This window comes from Ahaetulla prasina, chromosome 1 (assembly GCF_028640845.1).
Source record: "Ahaetulla prasina isolate Xishuangbanna chromosome 1, ASM2864084v1, whole genome shotgun sequence".
NCBI lineage: Eukaryota > Metazoa > Chordata > Lepidosauria > Squamata > Colubridae > Ahaetulla > Ahaetulla prasina.
The window spans coordinates 264067155-264087364 of NC_080539.1; the positions used below are offsets into that span (position 1 = coordinate 264067155).

General features: G+C 40.5%; 1 protein-coding gene across 6 annotated transcripts in view; it reads right to left on the minus strand.

The window, feature by feature from the left end:
• Positions 1-16196: 16196 nt before the first annotated feature.
• The window catches only part of MOB2 (MOB kinase activator 2), a 139886-nt gene continuing 135872 nt past the window's right edge, over positions 16197-20210 (minus strand). For all 6 annotated transcript variants that reach the window (XM_058157678.1, XM_058157654.1, XM_058157663.1 and 3 more), the window contains 2 exons: positions 18309-18433; positions 16197-17548 (listed from right to left, as the gene is read on the minus strand). In XM_058157678.1, the coding sequence (XP_058013661.1) occupies positions 17211-17548; positions 18309-18433 (463 nt within the window). In that variant the 3' untranslated portion in view covers positions 16197-17210. The remainder of the gene's footprint in view (positions 17549-18308; positions 18434-20210) is intronic.

The following is a 20210-nucleotide window of genomic DNA, read 5'->3' on the forward strand; positions in this document are numbered from 1 at the left end:
TTTTTCATTAATGCATTTATTTTCCTTTATGCCACTCCCAGGGACGTGGTGGTTCAGTGGCTGAGATGCTGAGCTTGTCGATCGAAAGGTCAGCAGTTCAGCAGTTCGAATCCCTAGTGCAGCGTAACAGGGTGAGCTCCCATTACTTGTCCCAGCTTCTGCCAACCTGGCAGTTTGAAAGCACGTAAAAAATGGAAGTAGAAAAATAAGGACCACCTTTAGTGGGAAGGTAACAGCGTTCTGTGCGCCTTTGGCATTTAATCATGCCAGCCACATGACCACGGAGACATCTTTGGACAGCACTGGGTCTTCGGCTTTGAAACGGAGATAAGCACCGCCCCCTAGAGTCGGGAATAACTAGCACATATGTGCGAGGGGAACCTTTACCTTTATGCCACTCCCAGCCCTTTGGATTTACTGTGTATAAAGCCTAGATTTTGAAATCATGATTTGTTAAACAAAAGTGTCTTGCACATAAGACTAAATCAGAATGGTTGGATTCACATTATCACATAAATCTTTAAAACAAAGAAATCACATTAGAATGTGGTTTCCCAAGGGATATGCTGGAATGGCGGGGGGGCGGTCTACAGTCTTTGAAACCACTTCTTTTAGGGCTGGCTAAATCTCTTAACATTTAGCTCAAACAATCATTAGCAGGAAACTGTTGATTTATCCAACTGTTCAGCTGTGCAGGAAACGTGAATTCTAGCTGAATGATAATGAAGAGTTTTTGAAATTCTGAACCTGTCATGTAAATACATGGCCATGCATTTTGAAGTATGACGTAGCCCGGTTTGGCTCAAACCATTTTAAATAACCCTTTTTTTCAAAAATAATTCTTAATTTGTTGAATGCAACAATCAAGATGTCACAATCTCTGTCCAGAAAACCCTTTTGGCGTAATCAAGAGCTGATCTGCACGACCACTTTGTGCCAAAATGACCATGGATCAGGAATCATTTGTTGTTGGAGGAACATACAATAAGCTCTGGTATTCAGCTCCTACCAGCTGGGAAATCACTCCCTGCTTGTCTTTTATGCTACCATCCATAGTGCTTGCTGACTTATCTGATTGACTTGTTGTGCTTCATCTTACTGTAGAGTAGACCAACCTCTTTATTCCACTTCACTACTGTGCAATGTGGAACAGTATGCCTCCCCACTCCCATCCCAGTCGTTGGTCGCTGCCCTTAAATGAATACATTTCTCAGAGAAGTTGGATCTTTTTAATGAAGTCATTCATGGAATATAGTTTCCCCTTTTTATTCCATTTTGGAAATGGATGAGAGTTCTGCCATATTTCTTCCAAGTAATAGGAGACATTATATGTGTGTGCTTGGATGAGTAAAGAACAGTGGAGGGTTTCAGCAGTTTCTGACCAGTTCTGGAGAACCAGTAGCGGAAATTTTCGGAGAACCGATAGTAAAAATTCTGACTGGCCTCCTCCCCATCTATTCTCTGCCTCTCAAGTCCCAGCTGATTGGGAGGAAATGGGGATTTTGCAGTAACCTTCCCCTCCCACATCCACCAAGCCATGTCCACCAAGCCACGCCACACCCACATAGTAAAAAAATTTGAAACCCACCACTGGTAAAGAAGCAAGGGAATTCAGCAATCATGGGCATTGGGGTAAATATCTGGGCAGAACATCAGATTACCACAGCGGCCAAAGCAGAAGAAGGGCTTAAAATCCAGAAAGGGATTTCTTAAATTGGTTACATTTCCTGATGCCTCATACAAGGCATGCAGCTCATTGTTGAAAAAATTGTGAGTGGTCCTTTCTTGTTAATTAGGACTATTCCGTGGTAAGGTAAGCTAAAGAATGCTGTAAATATTAATTGCAGATCTATCACAGTGGACCTACATTATTTAGAATAAAGCAATATATTCTGTAGTCATTAAAAGATACCAAGTTATCATAAACATAAATGTTGCCTGTTCATTACTAAAAGAGGGGAAAAAAACCTGTTGGTTTAACCCTCAGGAAAAAAAAATTAGTTGATCTTGACATAGAAGATGGAAGAGTATTATTTCCTTTGATCATGTGAGCAATTTCTGATGAAACCCCTCCCAGACACACATGAGTGTTCCAGGCAGTTATACATGGAATACAGGAGATGATTAAATAAAGTGAGAAAGTGAAAGTAATTTCTGAAAGAGGTTGCATCTGTAGGGCAATGTCAAAACAGGCAAGATGGCAGTTGATATTGCAATTACTTTGATTGTACAAGTTTTGTACACATTTTATATCCTTGCCAACACATATTACAAAAAGGATGGAGTTTGGATGAAGCATCATCTTGCCGCTTTGATAAACCTAGTCCACAAATTGGGAACAGCCTGCAAAATATTCTTCATTTTATCACTGTCAGGTTGCAAAGTTTACTTTATATAACTTTGCATTTCACTTTTTATACGCTTAAACTCGTCTATACAAGTGGGTTAGCTGTATTGCTTTTCCTGCAAATGGCTAGTTGTACATTCAGAGAGCAAGGGAAATGGCTCATGAAGGAAATGGCAGGATATTTATTTATCATTTATTTATAAACTGTATTGGCCACCCATCTTATCATAGGGTAACTCTGGGCTGATTGCAATTACATATACAGTTAAAAACATAAAAAATTAACATCAAACATTAAAATCCAGGACACATGGGGAGGGCAGGGGCAGAGTGGGGGTGGGAAGGTGGGATCTGTTATTAATCATCCAGCTCCGTTGCAATGGTTCCCCCCCGCTGGGACCCCAAGCTAACTATCACAGCCACATGTTTAGGCCCTTATGAAAAGATAGGAGGGTTGAGGCCAACCTCACATTGGGGGACAAGATGTTCCAGAGGGCGGGAGCAAAGCAGAAAAGGCCCTCCTCCTGGAGCCCACCAGCCAGAATAATCGAGATGGGATCCACAGCATTCCTACAAAATGTCTCAAAAGTGCTTTTGCAAGAAGAGCTCAAGCTGATGAAGCTTCTTGGATAAGAAGTGAAACGTCTTCAAAGAAAAACCAGAAAGTCCAGTTGAAAGCACCCAAAAAAGCATCTTTGGGACAACCATGACCTGGATGACTGAGAATCTCCATAGACATTCCTACATAATGTTCATATTCAAGATAGTCAGATTCTCACCTCTACTGGAATCCATCCACCAATCTGGACAAAATAAAGACACATTTCAAAGGGTTAACAATGACATTAGTTGATTTGCGACTTGATTCAAAAAGCAGTTTTTTGTTTTTCCTGCTACAGAAATTGGGAAAAAAAAGCCTTCCACCATTCCTGGCACTTTACATATGACTTTGATCTCTGAGAGAAGTGTCAAGGAAGTTGAACAAGGAAATGGGAAATATACTACTCCTTGGTCACTTTTGGAGATGTCACTTTTAGTTTCAGTTTAGTTGCCATGTACAATATGCCATTTCCCATTACACTGAGTGCCAGATGGAGTTTTCTAATCTGAATGTAGTTCAGTCACAAAAGCAGGAATTTCATGTCAGTGAGAAATATGGAATTTGTTGTGTCTGTCCCCCCCACGAGCCGGGCCTGCTGCCAGAAAGTGACTTGGACAGTGAGGGGGAAGGGCCATCAGGACTTACCTCGGGAGCACCGGCTTCCCTGGCTCAGCTCCAGGAGCCAGAGGCAGGCCAGGTGGAAGAGATAACGAGGCCTCCGTCCCCTGACTCTTTCTCCCCCAGGCCACGGCTCCAGACCCAGCTGATGGCAATCAGGACTGGCTGGACCCTAGGTTTCATAGGCAGGAGAGGCGGGAACAACAGAAGCAGGGGTGGGGCAGGCCTAGGAAGTGGAGCCACACCCCACAGGATATAAAACCAGCAAGGGCTGCTATGCCTCTTCGTAGCAGGCAAATCAACTGCTTGACTAGAGCGAAGTACTGTTTATTGACTCATTGGCATCAAGGGAGATAACAGAGATACTTGGCAGATGCTGTTGTGTCTCGTCCGATCTCACCACAGCCGGGGCCTTCTTATCTGCTTCCGAACACGGAGGAATGTCCTAGTATGCCTCCCGGCCCCAGCCCTGGCTCCATGCCCAGACAGGCTGAAGAGGAGGAAGTATCTCCAGCCCCCAGCTCTGGCTCAATGCCCAGGCAAACGGAGCAACTAGACCCCTCCCCCTCCTCCACAGCATGTGAGCCTGAGGGAGGTCAATTGCCAACAGCTGCAGACTGGAGTGACCCTCGCGTCAGAAGACTTGATAGACGGAGGCAACAGAAGGAAGGGAGGGGCAGGCCTGGATAAGTGCTGAGTCATGGAGCCATACCCCATGGCCTATATAAAGGACCTGCTTTCTGGCATTCTCTGAGTCAGGCAAAGTCTAAACATATCTTGCTGAAGTCACTTTCTGGTCTCCTGCCTGCCCTGAGGACTTTGCTAGGACTTTGGCAGAGCTGCAGAGGCACGCCTGATTCAGATTTCCCTGACCTGGCCGTCAGCGGAGGAGTGGGACACAACAGATGCTTGCTAGTTTGCTGCCAGAGCTGATAGTGCCGGCTAATTAAGCCATCGCTCGGACTGAGGTGAGGGGGACAGAACAGAATTATTGGCATAACAGTAACAGCTTAAAATATATGTCCTCTCCGCTAACATCTTTAACCAGCTGTAAAAATATGGCCCCCCAGTGTCTTTGGAAATGGACTGGCATATTGACCACTCATGTCAACTCATTCACTCAACCTAGTAGGCAAATCTAAGGAACTGGCTGAAGAAAAGTCCTGTTGCCTTTAACCAGGAAGGCTAATAGTCATGTTCAATTATTACAGCCGGATCCAGCCACCAGGCCTTGAGTTTGACACTCCTGATGTAACCTATACACATCTTCTATTTCAGGATTCACCAACTTTTCGGACCTCAGGGACCACCAAATTCATAATTTTAAATCCCACTGACCACTAATATGATTTTTAAAAAAAGATAAATAGTATTTAGTGCAATATAAAAAATGCAAATAATTTTTCTGCGGACCACCAAAATTTTCTGGTGGACCACCAGTGGTCCACGGACCACCAGTTGGTGACCTCTGTTCTATTTAACAGTGAGATAGTGGGTATTTCAGTCAGTGTCTAAAGACACAACATAGAGAAAAACTACTCTTAACGTGCCTGTAATTATAATGCAAATACCTTTCCCAATTTAACTTAACTCCTCCCCCTTAGGCTAGTGGTTAAGGCACCAAGCTAGAACCCAACAGACTGTGAGTTCTAATCCCACCTTAGATATGACAGCTGGATGTCTGATTTTGGACCAATCTCTCTCAGCCTAACTCACTTCAAAAGATCGTTGTGGTGAAAATAGGAGGAGGAAGGCATATAAGGTTTGTTCTCTGCCTTGAGTTATCTATAAAAATAATAAAGGCAGGATAAACAAATAAATTTTTTAAAAAATCAATAAAAATAACTTAGATGGCTGTGTAATTCTTTCTGTATTACCTCAGTTTCATGGACAATTCATAACAAAAGCTGGAACTATATGTTGGGGTATTTACCTTCCATCTACAGAAGATGCAGTTTGTCAGTGTTATCGCTAATTCCATCTTAGCTAGAGCCCTCTGCCTCAAGCCGCCTCTGTTGCTCTCATCTTTTACAAAATCAAAATCGGGCAGTTATAAACTCTATTGCATTTACAGGCAGATTATTTCCACTCTTGCAATCTGTTAGTTTAACCGATACAGTTCGGATACCAGTTTTATTGCAAGAACAAGTTATTGTACCAGGCTCTAATTGTGGTTCTGCCACACTTTAATCGGTTTAATTGAAATGTGCCCCTTTGATTCCAATAAAAACAGATATCTATTTAAACAGGCAGATAGTGTTTATACACTGCAGGAAGCAAATGTTAAAACGGCTGCTCATCTCCTCCTAAAAGAGAGGAAAATAAACATATTCTTGGTAATTATGCAGTGGGGGGAAAAATAGACCTGAAAGAAGGCAGATTGCTTAGATTACCTTGCTTGACACCAGTAGGGTCAAGAGAGTTCTGCTTGCAATCTAATTCTGGAATGGAAAGGGCCACTATAGTGGGCTGAAGTGGAAACAGGTCCATTGGGCTGAAACTAATATGGTTTATTTATTTATCCATCTGATTTACCAGTATATCACATCCTATAATCTTGCCAGTTTTATAGTCTTCTGGATGCTAGGATTTCTTTCTCTCTTCTTTGAGGAGATGCTCCTGAAACAGAATAGTTTGGTTTATCCCACGCTGATGGTGACCATTCCAAATAAGGGATTTACATCAGCAGCAAAACTTTTAAATTTATCACAAACCTGTATTTTAAAGGCAATAGATTGCTAATCTGAGGCTGCTCGATGCTGGTTGTTCAGATTTTCAAAAATGTGGGTATCCTTTGTTCTCAAGTGATTCCGTTGACCAGCATCTTGTTAATGCTGTATTATGGATACTGCTGTAGCTAATTTGTAATGGACTGGTTTGAATTGAAACTATTCTCCTACAAGAACCTGAAGAGCTTCCAAGCAAAAAGTCTGAATGGGATGTGCAAAACTATGATAAGAGAATGATTAAAGGTTAGCTCTAGCTGCCTAGAGAAGCCACACGCGAGATAGGCAGCAAATAAATGTAAGAAATAAATAAGTAAAAATAATTATCTGGTATGATGGCTCTGTAGAGAATAAGGAAGACAATTTTGATGGAAATATGCAGAGTGTTGCCTATATAAAAGAGACTGAAACATTTTTTAAAGTCCAGAATAAGATTATTTCAAAGCTTCTTAGGAAGACCATCTCCGTAATTCACTGAACTATAAGGAGAAGAGGGACAATGTGAGACTACTTTTAAGGTTCTCTTCTTATAGCCAGTTTCAACACAAGGAATTTTAGCCTTCCTGTGGAGTTGATCTCCTAGCCTGGTCCATCTGGTCATGCTGACTGTTTCTAACCTGTAGGTTCAGACCCTTATGTATTTGTTCTGCTTTCTGATGTTCGGGTGGTTCTCCAACTTTTCCTTTTATGCTCAAGAAGGCTTCTTCTATATAAATTTGCTTTTCTATCATGCCATTGTCCAATAAATTTCTGTCCAACAATTTTCTTCTGTAAGGATTGCAACTAGACAAAAGAAGGGGAATAGGATAGACTAGATGGTCTTCTGGAAGTGAAGATGATAGTTGCCGTTTTCTTCCTATTCAATCTGGAGCAGTCTGTATTCTCCCTAAGTTGATCAAGCATTAACTATATTGTAACACTGCTGTGTAGATTTATTCACTGGGGAGGGCACGGAATGTAGGTTGGGACTCCCTAACAGGGCCCTATCCTCTTACTAGGTAGGCTGGCACTTCCTTTGTTCTGCTGTTGGTGCTCAACCCTATCATGGAATGTATCCAATATCTTCTGGTTTCCCCTCATTATTCTGTCAATGCACAGAAGGAGATCTGACATCCTTGTTCTTGTTGACTTAGGTTGGATGCTTTTTGTGTTAGGTTCCATCCGACACCAGACATTGTTACAATAAAGATAGTCCTCGTTTAGTGACTACAGTTGGTTCCAGCATCTCGGTCAATAAACAAAGTGGTCACCAGGTGAAAATCATGTGACTGCAATTGTGTTTATGCCAGACAAAAGGCAAACCTTAGAGCCTCTTTCCTCCATCCTCCCATCCTTTGGAATGCTCACCTCAGTGCTGGGATAATTAGCAAGAAGAGAATTGATGTTTATATTTACATTCCTTGGAGAGGAAGGGACTACAGTAATAATAATAATAATAATAATAATAATAATAATAATAATAATAATAATAATAATAATAATAATAATAATAATAATAATAATAATAATAATAATAATAATAATAATATTTTAATTTTTATACCACCCTTCTCCCGAAGGACTCGGGGCGGTTAACAGCCAGATAAAATACAATACAATAAAACCAATTAAAAAACTTATTCAATATGGCCAATAATTTAATTATAAAATACATAATATAAAACCCCATTTAAAATCCAATTTAAAACCCGTTTTATGCCAGTCCTGTTCGGAAGAATAAATACATCTTCAGCTTGCAGCAAAAGGTCCGGAGGTCAGGAAGTTGACGGAGTCCAAGAGGAAGCTCGTTCCAGAAGGTAGGTGCCCCCACAGAGAAGGCTCTCCCCCTGGGGGTCGCCAGCCGACATTGTTTGGCTGACGGCACCCTGAGGAGACCCTCTCTATGGGAGCGCACTGATCGGTGGGAGGCAAATGGTAACAGAAGGCGGTCCCATAAATATCCCGGTCCTAAGCCATGGAGCGCTTTAAAGGTGGTAACCAGCACCTTGAAGAGCACCCGGAAGACCACAGGGAGCCAGTGCAGCTTGCGCAGGAGAGGTGTTATATGAGAGCCACGAGTGGCTCCCTCTATCACCCACGCAGCTGCAATCTGGACCAACTGGAGCCTCCGGGTGCTCTTCAAGGGAAGCCCCATGTAGAGAGCATTGCAGTAGTCCAGGCGAGAAGTGACGAGGTCATGAGTGACTGTGCATAGGGAATCCCGGTCTAGAAAGGGGCGCAACTGGTGAACCAGGCGTACCTGGTAAAAAGCTCTCCTGGAGACGGTTGTCAAATGGTCTTCAAAAGACAACCGTCCATCCAGGAGAACGCCTAGGTTGCGCACCCTCTCCATTAGGGCCAATGATTCGCCCCCAACAGTCAGCAGCGGTTGCAGCTGACTGTACCGGGATGCCGGCATCCACAGCCACTCAGTCTTGGAGGGGTTGAGCTTGAGCCTGTTTCTCCCCATCCAGACCTGCACGGCCTCCAGACACCGAGACAACACTTCGACAGCTTCATTGGGGTGGTCAGGGGTGGAAATGTACAGCTGAGTGTCATCAGCGTAGAGAGAGAATGAACAAGCACACAATGAGAGTGAACAAGATAGTGCACAAGCACACAATGGGGAATACTCATTGAAAGGAATGTACTAGCACAAGCAGTTTGCCCAGTACACTTGAAGCTGCAAGCCATGAATCCTTAGGAGGCAAACAAAAACCTTTAGTGTGAAATCGATCAGGGACTTGTCGTTTGTGATTTCCGGCAGCAACTGCAAGCCCCAAGGTCCTAATCAACTAATTAAGGTCACAGAGCTGAGCTTATTAACATATGGTTAGCTCTTTTCAGAGATGTATTGTGGAGGAAAGCAACTCAGGAACAGATAGCCTTTTAGGAAATCTCTGCACTCTGGAAGGGTAGAGCAAAACCTGAATGAGGTACAGGACAATATGTACTGAGAGAGAGAGATGCTACGTAGATTATAAATGTGGGCATTGGCCGCAAAATTATGTTTTCATCACTATCATAATTGCAGTCACTGTTTGAGGTAGTCACTAAACAAGGACAGCCTGTACTTTATTTGTTGTAGGAGAGGCTTATCTAAGTCAACTTCAGTCTTAACTATTTACTACCTTAAGTCTGATTGCTTCTGGAGGTTGTCATTTCCTTGTCAGGCTTAAGTTTTGCAGCTGCTGATTGAATCTGAGCCTGTTCTCAGCCCTCACTGATCAATTGGTGAAGTTATCAGAAGTCACCTTAATTTTCCACACTGATGCGGCTTTTTTTTATAGAGACAGAATATAACATTGTGGTTTTCCTCCACAGGATAGGGATATGTTTTGTCTTCTAGTTAGAAGAGTTAAGCTTTTGGTGTTTTTTAACAGAACAGAATAAGAGTTGGAAGGGACCTTGGAGATCTTCTAGTCCGAACCTCTGCTCAAGCAGGAAACCCTATTCAGACAAATGGTTGTCCAATCCATTCTTGAAAACCTCTAGTGATAGAGCACCCACAACTTTTGGAGGCAAGTTGTTTCACTGATCAATTGTTCTCACCACCAGTAAATTTCTCCTTAGGTTGTTTCTCTTCTTGACTAGTTTCCATCCATTGCTTCTTGACCTGCCTTCAGGCGCTTTGGAGAATAGATGGACCCCTCTTCTTTGTGGCAACCCCTGAGATATTGGAAGACTGTTATCATGTTACCCCTAGTCCTTCTTTTCATTCGACTATACATACCCAATTCCTGCAACCATTCTGCGTACAATTTAGAAGCAAGCAGACTCAAACCCAAGAGTTGTATCTTTGCTGATGGAGAAAAAGGAAATTACAATGTCAAAGATAAAGTCATTCGTTTATGCTGATGCATTGGCTGTGTTGTGTTATACCTGGATTTTGAATCTGGTGATTAATTGACTGCCTAATATGTAAGGAATTTATGTTTGAAGGGCACAATTAGTCTTTACCTTTTACATTATATAATAACAAATGTTGCTTTGGATCACTTTTAAGCAGTGCAGTTTTCTGTACATGGATCAATGAAGTCATTAATTTTTGCTTAATAAATTTTCCAGGCATGAATATGCATTTTAATGTAGAAGACTTTGTACATAAAAAAAGCTAGTTGTGTGCAAACTGTGTCAATTTAGAACTGCAGGAATGATGTGCTTAATAGAAATTGAAGTTCTTGCAAGAAAAATTAATCAACTATTTACTCTTTGAGATCACTGTAAAAATTATATATTGTTAAAAAAATACATTGTTTCCTTCCCTCAAACATAGAAATAGCCATAATTTTACACTGGATCAGTGTGACAATCCAATTTATAAATAAAAATAGTTTCTAGTATCAGTAGCTGTATCTGTGGAAGCCGAAATTCCAGTGAGGTGATCGCTGCAGTTGGAATTAAATGGCCTTGACTAATATTCAGTCAGCATCATTACATATTAAGAAACAGCAGTTAAAACTTCCTGTTTCCTGGTCTCTATCGTGCCCATGTTATTTATGTATTATTAAATCATCATACACTATTCATTTATATTTCATATTTCTTATTATAAGTAATAATAAGTGCACAAGTAAACACATTTTACACCACAGAGAAATGGAGATGCTGCTATTGGATGAGGGAAGTTCAGCAGTTTAATGTACAGTAGACAAGACTAGGAAACTCAAGTTATGCATGCAAATATTATTATTAGAGTATAGTGACACTCCCACCAGTCTTATTGTGCTTCTGCCTTCCTCCCTTTACCTGCCTATGAAGTAGGCATGAGGCGTCCCAAAGGTGCTTTTTCAAGAGGACTTTCTGTTTTGTCTTTGAAGACATTTTGCTTCTCATCCAAGAAACGTCTTCAGCTTTGACTGGATGGTGAAGGGAAGGAATCCAGCCAGAGCTGAAGAAGGTTCTTGGATGAAAAACAAAATGTCTTCAAAGACAAACCAGAAAGTCCAATTGCCTCTTGAAAAAACACCTTTGGGACAACCGCAACCTAGAATCTCCATAGACATTTAGGTGTGAGGTGTTTTCTCAGGTTTCATTCCTGCCACAGACCCAGGTTTCTTTTAGCTGACCATTGTCTTGGTTGTGGCTCTTCTTCCTGTTCTTTGAGGCTATTCCTTCTGACCATTACAGTTACTGCCTATTTCTCCCTATGATAGGATATGCCAGAGTTCCCGCCAATCATCTGGGTAAAGTAAAGAAGATAAAGTGCCACTTGTACTTTCCAATTTCTGTGTCTTTTTGGTCACATCAGAAACTGCCTTATCACCCATTGTTCATAATTATGCCTTTTAACAGAAGAGGGGCTACTCCATCGGCAGTTGTAGGGGCAGAATTTGTTTGGGGTTTTTTGTATGTATAAACTCTGAAGATCATCGACTGAAAATACTATAAATGAACTACAGCTAGTCCTCGATTTATAACAGTTCATTTAGTGACCGTTCAAAATTACAACGGCATTGAAAAAAGTGACTTGCGACCATTTTTCATGCAACCGTTGCATCATCCCCATGGTCACATGATTTAGATTCGGATGCTTGACAACTGACTCGTATTTATGACGTTTGCAGTGTCCCGGAGTCATACGGTCCCCTTTTGCTACCTTCTGACAAGCAAAATCAATGGGGAAGCCAGATTCACCTCACAACTGTGTTACTAACTTAACATGGCTGTAGCGATTCAGTTAACAAATGTGATGTTGTAAAATGGGGCAAAACTCACTTCACAAATTTCTCACTTAGGAACATAAATTTTAGGTTCAATTGTAGCTGTAAATTGAGGACTACCTATTTTAGGACACATTAGCTACAATGGAGTTTAAGTTAGTGTGAGTCTGTCCCTTTGCCAATTTCATTCTCTTTTCATGAGTGCCATACCTTCCTTTGACCAACTATTTTTTTTTTAATTTACATTTATATCCCGCCCTTCTCCGAAGACTCAGGGCGGCTTACAGTGTGTAAGGCAATAGTCTCAGTCTATTTGTATATTTACAAAGTCAACTTATTGCCTCCCCAACAATCTGGGTCCTCATTTTACCTACCTTATAAAGGATGGAAGGCTGAGTCAACCTTGGATCTGGTGGGACTAGAACCTGCAGTAATTGCAGGCAGCTGTGTTTAATAACAGGCTTCTTACAGCCTGAGCCACACCGCGGCCCTAACTAATCATTAGTTTCCTAATTAATCAATGGAACAGCTTGCCTCCAGAAATTGTGGGTGCTCCATCACGGGAGATTTTTAAGAAGAGATTGGACAACCCATTTGTCTGGAATGTATAGGGTCTCCTGCTTGAGCAGGGGTTGGACTAGAAGACCTCCAAGGTCCCTTCCAATTATATTACTCTGTGTTCTTCCTCATTTCCCTACTACCTGGTTCTTAACTTTGTCTTCATCTCACAAGGGTCATTTTGGAACCAAAGATACATTTCTTGAATTAAGATGGGATTCTCACAATACATGCAAATCTTTTTTGGCCTAGCAATTGTACGTTTCGCACAAAACAAATGAAAAGGATTATAAGCAGCTATCCAGGAAGTGCAAATGTTCACATTTTTGCCTAATTGATTCCTCTCAAATGAAGAGAAGTGGAAGCATTAAAATGTTTGCCAGTAATTTTACTTTCTAGGGTAAAGAAACCCTGAAGTACTGCAAGCACTATAGCCAAACATAGCTAAAATGTAGCCTGAATTACACATATAAACTGATCATACAGCTTATCTTAATTTTAGAACAATCTTACTGGGAAGTGGAAGATGAGGAAAGTTGGGGCACTGTTAAAAACCAACATTTGAACTATCAAGAAATCAGTGATAAAAATGGTGTAATCTGTGATAAGCATATATTTTTTTTTTTGCTTATGGAGAATTCCAGGTTTAATTCTTGGAATTTCCAGATAGGCTTGAGAAAGATTTCTGGGGCTACTGCCAGCCTTGTATAGACAATAAGGTGGCAAAAAAAATATTCTGGCATAAGACCACTTCCTTCTTTCCTTTCCATTAAAGTACTCCTCCTGTTTTATGCAGAATCATAAATCATGAGGCTTTGGAATCTCTTTATTTTAGGACAATCCTGGTAGAAATGCCATGTACGATACATGCACGTGTTTAAAATAAGAAATGTTCCCAGCTGTATGATGTGTAGTTGCTTCTTCTTTAAAGTCTCTGAGCATAAAGGAGTCCTACTGACAAAACGTGATCATTTTTTTATTTAAACAGCGGTGCAAGTTCAGCAGTCGGCCATTCCCTATCTGAGATATTAAACAATGCAACTGTCCAACACAATAACATTAAACACTAATCCTTTCAATGAAGTAATCCAACTAATAGAAGGCACTTATACAGTGAGTGCTTTGTGCTGAGCGTGATGTACAACTTTGTTAAGTCCCAGGCAGAAGTTGGGAAGGGTGATTGATGCAAGGAATTCCTGGCTCCCAGAGGACATCTTTACTCACTTGAGGCTATAGAAGCTGACTTGTGAGCACAGAATCAGTAAAGTTTATGGTGATTCAGACGAAGTAATGCTTCCCAGTCTGAGGACAACTGCTCCACAGTCATAGTCCGAAAACTCAGAAAATGAAGGCTCATTCTCAGCCTTTATTGTTATTGTACATCATGTATACAACAAAATTGGTTGGAATTCAGGAAGAGTTCCTTGGAAGGGAGTAGATATCTAACTGTACTGATGGTTCTTTGAGGGTGTGGGGAGGAGGCTCCTATTAATTATTGGAGATATAGAGAAGGTATTTGCTTTGGGTGGAATGGCAGTACGGAACATGTATTTGCCTCAATAGGCACCCATTGTCCCACATTGACCATATGAAGAAATAATGGTCGTTCTCTGTCGCAGCACCTGCTCTCTAGGATCGGGTGCCTTGCATCTGTGCGGTGGCTACCCTGACAGCATTTCCAAAGGCTTTGCATTAGGGTGGTAGGGGTTAGCTTTGTCTGCTCTGCTCTTCATTCCTTTATTTTTAATGCTTTATTATTATATTGTATTCTTATATTTTGTTTGGTTTTATTTTACATCAGCCAGAGTAAGTTTGGAGTCAGATGGTGCCTAAATTTAATCCATATAGGATTGGACTAGAAGACCTTCAAGATCCCTTCAAACTCTTGTTATTCTCTTAGTCAATTAAATAAATTAAAATGCAGTTTGCCCAATAAGATATTTAATGTCTGTACCACTAAGATAGCTTTCTTTCAAATTTTTCACTCGCCCAGTGTCAAAGTTGAGCAGTCCTAAGGCATGCCTTTGGTAGTAGTGTTCTGGCTCATCAGGCATGGAAATGCAATTTGGGCAAACTATGTTTGTACAGAAGGGGTTTCATCCACAACTGAAGCAGAGTTCTGCGATAAGGATCAAAAAGGTGAACATTACTTTTCCCTGGCTGCATCTTCGCAGTTATATGGCCAGCATGACTATACACTGAGGTGCAGGGACCACTGTTACCTTCCCACTGATGTGGTATCTGTTTATCTACTCACATTTGCATGCTTTCGAACTGCTAGCTGGGCAGGAGCTTGGGCAGGAAAGGGAGCTCACTTCATTGTGCAGTACTTGGGTCTTGAGCTGCTATCCTTTCAGTCAACAAGCCCATCATCTTAATTGCTAGGCCACCATGCCTCTTCAAATATTATACTGGACTAAACCCTAGAAGAAGTCTTACCTGTAAGAAGTACTGGTGGCAATAATAATTATTGTGCCTTTATTTTTTTTTAAAAAAAATTCAGGGTACTAATGAGCAGTTAAGACAAACAAAGGTAAAACTTTCAAACGATGCCAGGCAGCTGTTAAAATAGTAACTTCTAATAAAAAGAAAACCATTTGTAATAAAAGATCTTAAGGCAAGAACAAAACAAATCTCTTAAGGGTCTAGAGTCCAGATGCACCTCAGCATATAATCATGCTGGTCACATAACCGCAAAGTGTCTTCAGATAATATTGGTTCCTTCAGCTGGGAAATGGAGATGAGGACCGCCCCCTAGAGTCAGACATGACTGGATAGGGCTGTGATGGCGAACCTATGGCACACATGCCAGAGGTGGCACCCAGAGCCCTCTCTGCTGGCATGCGCACTGTTGCCCCAGATCAGATCTCCGTGGTGTTTCTTTCGTGAGCTTCTGTTTCCCTGCAAACGATGAAACAGAAGCTCACAAAAGAAAAAGATCTTACCTCTTGCCTCACTGCCAGTGTTGGGATGCCTTGCCTCCCGCCAGCCAATTGGTTTTCAGGTCTCTGCTGCACATGCATGCCTGTCCATGCATGTCTGCATGCCTGTCCATGGGCATGTCTGTGTATGCATGCATTTCTGTGTGCACACACCTTTCAGTTTGGGCATGTGCATTGATGCAGTTTGGGCACTCGGTGTCTAAACTGTTTGCCATCACTGGGCTAGGGGAAATCTTTACATTTGACTTTTTATAAAGAGAACACATCTAAGAGGAAAAATAGTTTCACTCAAGATATTTTAAGGAGTCTTCTCCCTTTCCCATATTAACACCATGTTTTTGAAATAAAGAAATAGTAACATGAGAGAATGCAAATTAGTTCTTGAGTGCAACCTAATCTGAACAGAATACTGATTCTCACAGCAGTTGGAACACATTATCCCTGAAAACTGAACTTGAACTTCACAGGAAATCTTTCCCTTGATGTGATCAGAAAAGGGCTGAGTTTGTTTAGAATGAAATGGGAAAAGAAGAAATGCCAAATATTTATCAGAAGGACGTGTAACTTGAATGGAAATCATCAGTCTTAATATCCTCATGCTTAGCATCATATCTTAAGAAAATAAAATGCAAATGGAGGGGGAACCCCCAAATAAACCCATAAACAACTTTCCATGGTATGTCCAATGAACCTTTAACCTTACATTTCTACCATGCAAAGAAATACAAATAATGCCTGCTAATGCAGCAAAGAAAATGCAACTTGTGTCTGATAGAATTTTTTATTATTATTATTATTATTGGACAGATGAACTAAAATAAGCCAACAACATAATTATATGCCAACAGCCATCTCTCTTAGCATAGTGGTGGCAGACTGTGTGCCCCCTTCTCATCCTGTCTCAGGCCCCCTTTGGCGAAGAAGAAGCAGTCATGGCTTTTACCACAGGGTGGGATTCCTCCCTGGCTAGTATATCTTCTGGCATTTCTCTCTAAAAATACCAGAACTTTTATGGGTGCTTTCAAGATCCACACGCTGAGGCCAGGGAGATCTGGGAACCACCTTCCTTAAGTGCACTGGAAGCCTTATTGCTACTTTAGTTGGGCCAAAACAATTTTCCTCCCCATTAAAACCCAATGAAGGGTTGATGCAAAAAGTCTGAGGGAAGGGAAGGAAAAGGGTCAACTGAAGTAAAAACAAAGACAAGTCTCAATGTGCCCCCCATGTAAGCCACTTTACATGTTAAGTCACGGTTTACAACTTTTTTTTAAAAAAAAATGGTAGTACCACCATTTTAAGAGAGGAAATGAGACAGATAAAAGGGAGGCTGCATTGAAAGACAAGGACCACTTCCCAAAAGAAAGTGGGCAGAATGGGGGGGGGGGGACACAAAAGCAGTAGCCCAACTCAAAAAATGTGGTTCATCTCTTAAAAATAGCACTCATAATCCATTGGCTAAGGAAGAAACAGGAGAGAAATGGAGGGAAGGAAAAAGACATCCCCACAGAACTGGTGCAACGTCTTGCCAAGGATGATGCATTTAACCAAAACTCCATACAGTCCCTTGTGTCTACATGTCCTGTGGTGGCAGCATAATTGCTTAAGCTGTCTTGGTTGTGTATGTCTGTATATATATATATACACACACTATATATATATATATATATATATACACACACACATAAGCACATATACATACGCATACATCCGAGAATAGAGAGTAATTTCCTTTTTTTTAAAAAGTGTTAGCGTTGGTTTTGCTCTGGTTGGGAAGACTCATCTCTCCTTCACGTGGTTCTGTGCTACTGCACTACTACTGCTGCTGCCGCTGCTGCTACCACCACCGCCATTGCCACTTCCGTTACTGCTACTGCTCCCACTGCTGCTGCAGAGGATCTCTGTGAGGTCATCCATGATGGTTGTTTCTTTAGGGTCCACCAGATTAAACTCCCGGATGAAAAGGATGAAGTGTACGTAGAGTGTGTTCAAATGTCCATGCAATTCCAGTGCCAGTGTTTCCTTGAAGTGTGATGAATAGATGTGGGCTAGCACATGGAACAGATACTTGCAGATCTTCTTCACTAGGGACTCAAATGAGTTTGGGAATTCTTTGCCTGTTGTGAAAGTGAAAAAGAAGGAGAGTGAAAGGAAGAGAAGCCCATCAACTTCAGTTGAACTTCTGAAAATATTTTGTTTACTTGAAAAATTCTCCTGAGGCAATTTGCAAGCAATTAAAAACAGTAAAATAATAATTCATGAAATATTGTTTCAAACAAACAATAAGCACATTTCTTAGACGCCTTCCTACAGGGCAACTGGTGTTCCTCTGGTGAAAAGAAGTCCAGCTAATTGGGATTCTGCAAAGATTGTCCCGTCAACCTTACTTGCTATTCCTTCAGGGTATCTTTTACAGTGCAGATGGTGGCAATGGCTATAAAGCCGGGAGAAGAAGAGACCAGCTGAAGCCCCTTCGGCTTCGGTGGCTTTGGTAGTGATGGTCTACAACCGCAATCATGAACAACACCTGTTCAGGCTATTGCACTATACTTTTCTTCAATCAACTCTATTAGATATGTATTAGGTTGAGAAGGCTGACAAGTCTTTCTTTGTGCTCAAAAAGTGTGACTTGCTCATCTTGGAGAAGGTGATTATTTCAACCCACAACTATAATACATTAAAGATTTTAGATGGAAAACATTTTTGGCCAAGTCTGTTGCTGAACTAGAAGTAGTAATGTAAAATGAGTAGCAGTAATGTGTACAAATGAAATGAGATATGATTTAAGTTCATTTAATTTAAATTGGATCAAACAGCAATGAATGAAAGCCATAAAAATCTGGCTGAGTTAGGGTTTTTTCCTGAGAATAAACATACCATATTTAGTAGGAAAGACATCCTCGTCTGTCACTAACTTCTGCACTGAACTCATGACAAAGTCAACATATTGAGGGGCTGTACATTTGATCTTCTTTCCTCGTTCATCATACCAGTAGTATTGTCTGTGAAGAGAATAATTAGTATGGTAATATCTGTTCTGGATATGTAAGTTACCAGATAAGCTATAACCCACACATGAGGCTCCCATGATTATTTTTGTGGTTCTCTTCACCTCCTCAGTTATCATGGAAAGAAGTCAGCAAAGAATTGGGGGATTTAAAAAATAACTGAAATACAATGTGTGTTTAAATTCTCTACACAACCAAACCATACCACACAAAGCCCAAGTTCAGCTCTCAACCTGAAAAACTAGTTTACCTCAAGCTCACCAGAAAGCAAACAATTCTGCCTTAGCTGAGCAGCTAAAAATTCCAATTAAATTTTTAGAATACTGTTATTAGCGCTTAAGCTCTTCATTGTAATTTTAAAATAAAGTTTGTAAAACTAGAAATTGTTATGAGTGATAGGGCTGTAGTGCTTGGGTCAGGAATAAGTTTCAGCAACTGCCATTTGTTTATAAAGCAATTCTATGAACCCTTGTTCTACTTTAAAAAGCAGATCCTACAGATGGGAGAACTGCTTATAAGCTTTATCCTATGTTTTAACTACAGAAACACACTAAGAGGCCCTAGTCACACTTTAGGATGCTGTTTTAGGTGAGGTAGCACAAACCTTCAGCAATGTAGTTTTCATAAATCTATTCATCACAGAATGATTATTTTAAAGATTTACTATATACATATGGACATACTTTAGTCTCGGGTCCTAAGGAAACAGTACTTGAAAATGGAACAGCCTTATTTTGTTTTCAAAGTTAGCAAATAAGAGTATTTACTAACTTTAGTCCCAGATTCATTTTCAACTGAGAAAATTGACACAACTTTCATCATATGCGTTAGGGATTTAAACAGATGTGTACATTGTACTGAGTCAAGTGGAAAGTCAGTTATTTTTTCATAAAATAAATAGAAATTTTGTCCAGTTGATGAAACCTATTATGCTAAGGGCTTCATCCCATGAAATGGATGATTGTAGTTACAGGCAACAATTTACAAAGTTCCAATTTAAAAAATGAACTTTATTTAAAAATATATTTAAATTGAGCATATATTCTGTTGAATTCATCCTTCTCTGAGTTTATTCTTCCATATTCAAATGCAGTTTTCCATCTTATTAATAGAATAAACATAAAAATGAAATTTAAGAGTAAACGACTCAATGCAGAATTGTAAGATCTCGGATTCTAGTTTTCAACAATAGGCTGATACATGCAAATACAGCGGTTTTTGTATAGTAACATGAGCTGTCAGGAGATGGCAGCATAATAACAGATAACTTTAACATAATAAATCCCATACAGTAGCTAGCACACTTCTTCAACTAGTCTTAAACAGAAAACTACATTTTATGTGCATTTTTAAGTATAAATTGTAGTTTGTAGTGGTGATAAACGTTGATCTATTATGAAGAGGGGAATTCAAACATTTCTGAGAAGTATTACATCAATTCAAAAAGCTCCTTCTAAGGAGGTATTTTCATCACAACTATATGAATAAAGATTCTGTGCTCTTTCCATGACATTTTTAAAAGGAATGCATATTACATCTAAAGATGCATTTCATTCATGGGGCTTCAGACTGTATTAGTGAATTTTTAATGGAGCCAGCACATGTCTAAGTCTGATACCAGCATTTATAATTAACTTAATATTCAATGAAGTCTTACATTGTTGAGGGAAAATATATGACACATACTTAATTGTCATAGGTGTGTTATTATTTGCAGAGCCAGAGCAGGGCGGTGGCTAAGAGGTTGAACTTGACGCCCCTGTTTCAAGCC